At 45.3% G+C, this 9279-nt stretch overlaps 1 protein-coding gene across 1 annotated transcript; it reads right to left on the bottom strand.

The window, feature by feature from the left end:
• Window positions 1-258: 258 nt before the first annotated feature.
• Window positions 259-9011, bottom strand: STRIT1 (small transmembrane regulator of ion transport 1). Its single transcript, XM_063131472.1, has 2 exons — window positions 8928-9011; window positions 259-361 (listed from the first exon to the last, which is right to left on the bottom strand). The coding sequence occupies exons 1-2, from the start codon at window positions 8938-8940 to the stop codon at window positions 267-269; spliced, it is 108 nt and encodes a 35-aa protein (XP_062987542.1). The 5' UTR covers window positions 8941-9011; the 3' UTR covers window positions 259-266.
• Window positions 9012-9279: the final 268 nt, after the last annotated feature.

Here is a 9279-nt window from a genome sequence, read left to right as displayed (position 1 = left end):
GAAACTGCTTTGGTTATTTATTCTCCATCAGAGAATTTGCAGACAGAAAGTGCATAAATATCGTGATTTCACTGTAATATTATTGAAATATAATTTGCATGGTGTAATTCTAAAATAAGAAATAGACATCTTCATCCAATTTCAAAGTTCTTTCAAAGGCTTCTTTCCTGTATAATAGAAATAATAGTTAATAAACTATAGCAATGAAATCTACAGTACATAATGTACTCTACACTACATGTAAAGGCGCAATCACTTACCCTCTTTTACGAGAAGACAAAGTAAACCATTAATGCACAGCCTAAAATCCAGCCAATGAAGAGAAGGGTGGGCACAACATACTTGGAATATGGGATTGCCTCTGAGGAGAGAGAATAAAGATTTTTTTAAAAATGTACATGGTGGATGAGACATAAAGAACAGGAAATTTAACCATGGGCAAAATATGCAGTTCTTTAGAAAATTCGGGTTAGAGACAGGCAACAAAGTTTAGGAAATGACCTGTCTCTCTGGCATCATTCCCCATCAATTAAAACGAAAGGAAAACACAGCACTTTTGAGGGCACTGTTGCAGTCATTGTAAAACTTGCCCTTCACCTCAATACTGGGTCACCCAAGCCTCCCTGTCTGTGGGCAGAAGGCAAAGGAATGTACTGCACAAGTATGCGCACACACGCACACACACACACACACAGAGAGAGAGAGAGAGAGACTGCAACTATTTGCTTTATTTCATATGAGGAACACTATAATGCTGCTGTTACTGACACTGTTACAACAAGGTGGGAGTCCCCAATACAGCACTCATGAGTGCCACTGGACCTGCTGGGACCTCCAAGGGGCCCGTGAATCTTTCCAGTCCTTGCTCCCTTGAAAAAAATATTTTTAATCCAAATAATTGAAACATGTTAGGGCACGAGGTTCTCCTTCCTGTTCCTGAACCTGCCACTCATCAATCAGTGGTTGGGTGGGCAGGCAGGCAGGCAGGTAGAGAAGGAAAGAGTTGCTTCCTGGTCCTGCCCAATCTTCTTCTGCGAACACTGACCTTCACCCTTATCTCTCTCCACTCCAAGCCTTTCGCCTCACTATTTATCTCCCTCTACACCTTTGCCTTGCTATTTTTCCCTCACACCTAGGCCCTTTCTACACCTACGGATTATCCCAGGAAAATGGAGGGATTGTTCCTGCCTGCTCCCAGGATCCTGTGTGTCATCTGCATGCACAGGGATGATCCCTGGAAAAAAGGCAGGTGTAGAAACAGCCCTAGTCTCTCCCCTCACTATTTCTCTCCCCCCCCATCTCTTTAACTTGCCACCTGTCCCTTCCTCCTAGCCTTGCTCTTTCTCTCACTATTTCCCCTCCCTCCCAGTCCCTAGCCTTCCTCCTTCTCTTCCTCTCACCCCTTTATTTTGCCCCTTCCAGTTGCTAGCCTTGCTTTTTCTCTCCATCCCCCCTCACACTCACACACACACACACACACAGAGAGAGAGAGAGAGAGAGAGAGAGAGAGAGAGAGAGAGAGAGAGAGAGAGAGCACCTTCCCAGGTGGGGACTCTGATGTTAGGAGAGGAAGTAAGAGCACCAGGTGGGGAATGGTGTGATGAGGCTGGGGTTGAGGTAGGGAAACCTTTCATTTTCAGGCTGGGGGCATTTCCCTTTCCTTTGCAGCTGGAGAAAAGTGGCTGGGTGGATAGAATGGGAAGAGCACTCCTATGAAGGTCTACTCAGAAGTAATTCTCACTGAATTCTTTATAATGTACCTTAAATTTGTATTTTGTTGTGCTTTTGTGGCTTTGGAGTTCCTCTGCTTCTCCTCAGTTACATGGGTGAATTACATGTTGTTTGTTTAGCCAGGCAGCCATTTGGATTAAGCCACATCCTCATTTTGTGGTGGTACCAACTGCAGTTTCTCAATTCCCAAATGTGCCCGCAGGTCCACAAAGGTTAGGGAACCACTGCAATAGGGACTAAACTTGGCCTTGTCTAGCCCAACAGGGATCCTGCTACATTGGTGGTGTGTGTGTGTTACAAATTAGGGATGTGCTCCGCTTCTCCTCGGACCAGAGAAGCAGGAGCGGATCGGGGGGCTTCGCCTCCGCTTAAGGCGGAGGCGAAGAGGATCGGGGGAGCCGTGGGGCGTTGCAGAGCGGATCGAGGTGAAGGCGGATCCTTCTCCTCGATCTGGAGCTCTGCAAAAAAGGTAAGGGGGGTTTACTTGGCCCTGCCGCTGTCGCTGCCACCCATGTGGCGACGGTGGCAGAGCCAGGTAAGGGGGAGGGGGGTCTTACCTGCATCCGTCCGCGGTCCCACGGCTGCTTCAACTGAGCCCGAGGACTCAAACAGGAAGACTAGGCAGCAACTGCGGCCTGGTCTTCCTGGTTGAGGCCTTGGGCTAAGTCGAAGCAGCCGCGGGTCCGCAGACAGACGCAGGTAAGGGAGAGGAGGGAGGGGGGTTATTTTATTTATTTATTTATTTATTTATCATACTTATACCCTGCTCCTCAGCCAAAAAAGGCTCTCGGAGCGGCTTACACTTAGCAAAAAAGACAGACCCTGCCCTCAGGCTTACAATCTAATAAAGACAATCTAATAAACCACCTGTGCGGCGACGGCGGCAGAGCCATGTAAGGGGGCAAGGGGGAGGGGGATCTTACCTCCATCCGTCCGCGGTCCCGCGGCTGCTTCAACAGAGCCCGAGGACTCAAACAGGAAGACTAGGCCGCAACTGCGGCCTGGTCTTCCTGTTTGAGTCCTCGGGCTCCATTGAAGCAGCCACGGGTCCGTGGACAGCCGCAAGTAAGGGGGAGGAGGGAGGGGGTTTACCTGGCCCTGCAGCCGCCGCCACCCGTGTGGCAACGGTGGCAGAGCCAGGTAAGGGGGAGGGGGTGTTACCTGTGTCCATCGCGGCCTGTCACCACCTTCACTAGAGCCCGTGGCTCAACCAGGAAGTGTAGGCCGCAATCGGGGCCTACAGTTCCCGGTTGAGCCACGGGCTCTAGTGAAGCTGGGATGGGCCGGGACGGACACAGGTAAGGGGGAGGAGGGAGGTCGCCTTACCTGGCACCACTTCCTGCAACTGCGGAGCTCCGATTCGGAGCTGGAGCTATGCAGCGGAGCGGAGCGGTCCCTAGGTGGATCGAGGCGGGGCGGAGCAGGCTCGATCCGCAATTTGCGGATCGGGCGTGAAGAGGATCAGGGGGTCCGTGCACATCCCTATTACAAATCTCCTCTGAGCATAGAACCCAGAGAAGGCATGCACTCCATGGGGATTCCCCCCCTAATGTACAAACCCGACCCATACAACCAGCCGATCATATAGCAAACAATACAAGTGCACTAACATTATTTAAAAGAGGAGAGGAGAGAGAAGCTGTAAAACATGATTGTTAACTGAGATCCAATTTAGCTGAAGTAAGGTAATGAAAACTGAAGGGTCAGAGACACTGCCAGGCCCACCATATGTCATGAGGCAGTGAGCAGGTGGCTGGGAGAGATATTGTTTCAGGGGAATCATTAAAAGCATGCAGGCAAGTGACTGGCACCCAAATAGGGCTGACATGAGTGCAGGTTGTCAGAATAAATATCCCAAGAAGCCACACCCTCTGGGACATTACCCAAAATGGGTTGGCTTGTTTCTTTATTCTAGAGATGATATTTCTCTAATCAAGAACCAAAGCAGTTAGTGAAGTTTTCATATTTTCAGTCCAAAAACTTAAATGAATAAGGTATCTACGGTGAAAATCACAGTGAGATGGCACATTTAGCCCTGCCCCCAAAGTTACATAGAGGCTCCCATGTGATTTAGAACCATCATCATGGATCTAAATCACCCAAGGAGATACCATGAGTACAGGAGATTGTCTGCCGCAGAAGTTATGCTGAACACAGTATTAGTAAAACCAGGAGTGGAGGTAGGGATGCTGGAGGAATCTGCAGTGGAATCAAATGAGTTCAGATTTCTAAGACTGATCTGTTTGCTTTCTGGAATGTTATGCAAATTTAGTAGTAGAAAAACTGAAAATACCACCATAGAATCATAGAATAGTAGAGTTGAAAGGGCCCTAAAAGGCCAGCGAGTCCAACCCCCTACTCAATGCAGGAATCCACCCTAAAGCATACCTCACAGGTGGTTGTCCAGCTACCTCTTGAATGCCTCTAGTGTGAGAGAGCCCACAACCTCCCTAGGGAACTGGTTCCATTGTCATACTGCTCTAAAAGTCAGGAAGTTTTTCCTGATGTCCAGCCAGAATCTGAATTCCTGTAACTTGAGCCCGTTATGCCATGTCCTGCACTCTGGTATGATCGAGAAGAGATCCTGGCCCTCCTCTGTGGGACCACATTTTAAGTATTTGAAGAGTGATATCATGTCTCCCCTCAATCTTCTCTTCTCCAAGCTAAACATGCCCAGTTCTTTCAGTCCCCCCTCATAGGGCTTTGTTTCCAGACCCCTGACCATCCTGGTTGCCCGCCTTTGAACATGCTCCAGCTTGTCTGCGTCCTTCTTGAAGTGTGGTGCCCAGAACTGGACACAATACACTAAATGAGGCCTAACCTAATCAAAAATGGATGTTTCCCTTATAGGCTAAAGCATGGAAATGTGCATTTGGGGGTATTTGCACTTTTTCACAAATGCAAATTTGTGTGGATGCAAATTTGCACAAATATGAGAAATTGGGGGGGGATCCAATTCAATCAATGAACGGACGATGTAATGAAAGGCACCTGACAATCTCCAAAAAACAGATGGAATGGATTTTACAAAATCCGTACATCCATGGAAGGAACAATATCTCTATGGGTAGATAACCCTGCTGCCTCCTTCATCCCAGATACCCTATTTACATGAGTAACTCCTGAATAGGGCTTTTGACTAGTGACAGTTTGAAAGCAGTGCTTATGTTTTAGAATCACACTGCTGTAAAACTGCCTGAACTCAGCAGTGCTAGTATAAATCATTCTGTTATAAAGTGTTACCGGTGCCGGGGTGGTGGGTGATATAGTAAGACAGTTATGGCTGAGTACAACTGTTCATGTACATATTTCCATATGCCTGGAGAAAAGTAAGAGGGCTAGTTCAAAGAATACATTACAAACTCAATTTGGCCTAACATGTGGAACTAGCACAGCAGCTCAATGGTTGAATCCCCATATAAAACCTGGGAAATAACCATGCAATTTTGGCCTACATGTGTTGAATCATTCACATATAGGCCAAACTGAGATGAGCCGAGCCCACGTGGATAGCAGGTGCCCATTGTATCTTCCGCACAGAACCTAAACAAATCGATTGTATGTCACTAGGAGTTTGTTGCAAGCTCATCATTCTTACCCTTTACCTTTTCCATTGACATCTGCCTATCTACCATTGCATTTCCAGACCTGATGTTAGTCCTGTCTCTTCCCTATCACTTATTCCACATTGCCCTCTGCCTTGGATCCTCTTCTAAAAAGACTTTGAGACCAGTTTCTTGCTGAACATGCTGCCCCTATGTTCTTGATGTTGGGCAATCTGATCCTGGCACGAAACGGCCTTATGCCTGCATTCCAAGGCCCTGTCTGTCCCTATTTTTCTAGAGTCCATCAAAGTACACTGGCTACCATGTTCAATGAGTTGGCTTTACAGAGATACAACTTGCCCTGCCAATAAGCAGCTTACAGTGTTCTGTCCAAAGTGTTTGGCATGTAACTTGTGTCATACAACTTGTATGTATGTTGTACAACAAGTGTCATACAACTTGTGTCATACAACTTGTTAGAGCCTCGTGTGGTGCAGAGCAGTAAAGCATCCGTTTCTGCAGCTGAAACTCTCCCCACGGCCTGAGTTCAATCCCAGCGGAAGCTGGTTTCTGGCAGCCGGCTCGGGTCGACTCAGCCTTCCATCCTCCCGAGGTTGGTAAAATGAGTGCCCAGTTAGCTGGGGGAAAGGTAATAACGGCCGGGGAAGGCAACGGCAAACCACCCCGCTATAAGGCCTGCCAAGAAAACGTCAGCAAAAGCTGGCGTCCCTCAGTGCTTGCACGAGAGGTTCCTTTCCTTTCCTTCATACAACTGCAAACAAAACTATGGCTTGGATTCCACAGTGCCCTGCTGTGACCAGAGAGTCTCTTTTGCTCATAGGCTGTTCTTCAACCATAGAAAACTCCTACAGAGAAATTCTGTATTTGGGGGTCACTTTTCTGTAGTGACAACTGTTGAGGCCCAGGACACAGGCCATACAGAGTTTATCAAACCATTTTCAAAGTGTCATATCCTGCTTGGTGTATATCTGGCCTTTGTTATGGACTATTAGGGTTTATATGATACTGCCTATTATCTTCCTATTTTTCATGTATGTAACACTTTTCTAGTGTTACATACACAATATATTCTGGTGCTGAATTGTGGGATGTCTTCCACTATCATTTGTACAACAGTCCTAATACATTTTCTCCTTCCTCTCAGAATTCTTTGTATCCAAGCCTACGATACTATTTTTTCTTATTGATGCACACTGCTGAATTTTTATAAGTAAAACTTTTCTATGCAGAATTTTTCTCTGGATACACAATCACATGGAGAAAGGTTCATTGATTCAAGAAAAATTGCAGCTGCGTTTAGAGATTCACAACATTGCAGCTACTGATTCACAAAAAAATTGCAGCTGCTGATTCACAATATTAACCATGTACCTATGAATATAATCACAGGGTGAAATTCAGCCGTATGAACCAGTCTTAAGTCTTGTTATGGTAATCAATAATGGATTTTTGTAATGCCTATGCAATTGCTAATGACAAGGTATCTACGGGTCTTCTTTTATAGAGGGCATTCCTCAGTTTCAAAGATTGCCAGTTTGAAGGATTGTCCAGTCTAATATCAAGATAAAGCACCATCAGAAGGAAGAGCTGGCCTTGAAGCTGCCCATCAAGAACACCTAGACAGCCGGCTGACTGAGGCACATGGATCACCTGGTGACAGTACTCCACACTACACTGAGATGTATTGCATTTCTATTTCAATTATAACAACAATTAATAAATTTGCATCCGCACCTATAAATTAGCAGATGCAATCGTTTTATGCAAATAGTTGTCATCTCTTGTCCTCCTTTTTGGTGATGCATGTCCTCTTTTTGAGAAATTCATAAGTAGCCACACTGTAATTATTGCAATTGCCTCCATTAAGTTTAGTATTCACTACCAATTCTTCCAGAGTTCTGTACCGTTTCCTCTGTCATTAAACCAGGTGGTAAAATCAAGATTTTCAGTAACCTTTATTAGCTAAGTGGTGAACCACAAACCACTTAGCCAATTGTAATACAATTGAAGTCAAAAGCCCTATGTTTGCTTTGCTCAAGAGCAAGTGATGTGTGCATTGCAACCAATAATTACATGAAAGCACACACACTATACTTCAGAGAAACACTCCAAAAGCCACTTTTCAAACTCTGGGGAACTTCAGGGCTTCCTTGAGGCAAAGTACAAGATGCCCCACTACCCCATTCCATGTATAAAAGTTGACTGGCAACTAAATCTTACTTCAGCACTGGCAATGCAATGAACAGTATCCCCAACCATAAATGAAGGCAATAGGCTAGCTTAGGCAGGCCAAGGCAGGCCATGGCGTACACATGGTTCTGTTCTCCAACATCTTGGTGCTGCTCTCTGTCTAACGTCAAGGCTGTTCCTGTAATGCCTCCGAACATGGACGGCCCTCCCATTAGGAGAATCCCCCACTTCAGGGAGTGGAAAAGGAGGAGCAATGAATCGCAACACACCCACACCTGCTACCATTGGGAAGGCCTCCCTCTAGTCTTTGGAAGGGGACATCCTAAGGAAAGGAGCAGAGAGCAATTTGGACCTGGTTTACAGTTGGAAATGGGTGTCATAGAGCTACAGAGGGAACTATAAGACAGATAAAGGTAAAGTGCTTTGGTAGCCTGGTGCAGGGACAGCAGCTTTCCTGCCTGCTTATAGGAGTCTATTTGCTCCCCTCTGCTCTGCTCATACTGTATATTTGTAAATAACATATTACGAAAGCAGCCTAAGTCTCCAGTGCTTCTTCATCCAAAAGAAAGCTGACCTCCAACATTATCCCTAGGCTTTTCTTTACTCAGGGAAGTGGGATGCGTGTAACAATATGCCAGATGTTAATAAACACAACATGCCAGGTTTCTCTTAAGTGCTATTGTTAATTGGTAGCCAAAATTGACATAAATGAAAAAGGTATTTGAAGTTCATTGCATTCTCTTGAAATGTGTTCTCCGTGAGCTGGATGCAGACAATTATATTTAGAGCAGATCCATTGAAATCAAAAGGACTTAAATTAGTCATGACTAAGTTCAGCCCCATTTATTGCAATGGATCTACTGTAGATATGACTAAGGTCAATTCTACACCTGCCTTTTTCCCGGGATCATCCCTGGATCGTTCCTGTGCATCCAAATGATGCACAGGGGATCCCAGGAGCAGGCAGGGACAATCTCTCCATTTTCCTGGGATAACCCTTACAGCAGGTGTAGAAATGGTCTAAGTCTGGATCCAACCCTGTGTATACACTGGCTTCGTTTGAAAATCATTCTTAAAAAATTACAGCAATTCAGTTATGTTTAAGAATGCATTTTTAGCTTCATTTTAGACCTAGTAACTTCAGCTTACTTTACTCCAGATTAAGCGATCTTTCCTGAGGAGGAAAGAGGTCCTCACCTCTGCAGAGGATGCTTATAAAATTATCAAACCATCAAAGTAGTTGAGGAGGAAGAAAAATACATTTCAAACCTCCAAAGGAAAACATATTGTTTCTAATAGATGGGATTTCTGTGTTGTAAAAATGAAAGACACAACACACAAAATTAAAGCAGAAAACTATCAGCACTGCCAGGCTAAGCTCCTACACATTAATTTTACACACATGGATACATTTCTAAAGAATTTGGCTTTTTACTTTACCTGTTTCTGCCATTCCTCTTGTGTGTCTAAACAGAACTGGTTTAATGTTTGAGTCTGCAACTGCATCTCTAAGCTTTCTAGAGCTTTAAATAGAGCGATATTTGGAATGCATTGCACCTGCTTCTCTCACCAGTGCCAGGTTTAAGTTAGCTGCATTCAACAGTTGTAAAACCCAGGAATTTGGGGTGCCACACTGTGCCATTCATTCTGGCCATGACTAGTACAGAGCAATGCATTAAGGTCACTTGGGTTATGGTGTGTGTGTTTCTGTCAAAGAATACTTGAGTTCTTAAATAAAAACTGCTCTTTAATACAGCTGTGGAAGGCTTCCAAAGCGGTTTGCCACTGCAGA

Source organism: Elgaria multicarinata, chromosome 8 (assembly GCF_023053635.1).
Source record: "Elgaria multicarinata webbii isolate HBS135686 ecotype San Diego chromosome 8, rElgMul1.1.pri, whole genome shotgun sequence".
Lineage (NCBI taxonomy): Eukaryota > Metazoa > Chordata > Lepidosauria > Squamata > Anguidae > Elgaria > Elgaria multicarinata.
The sequence above is the reverse complement of the archived record's forward strand: the minus strand, read 5'-3'. Positions and strand labels throughout refer to the sequence as shown.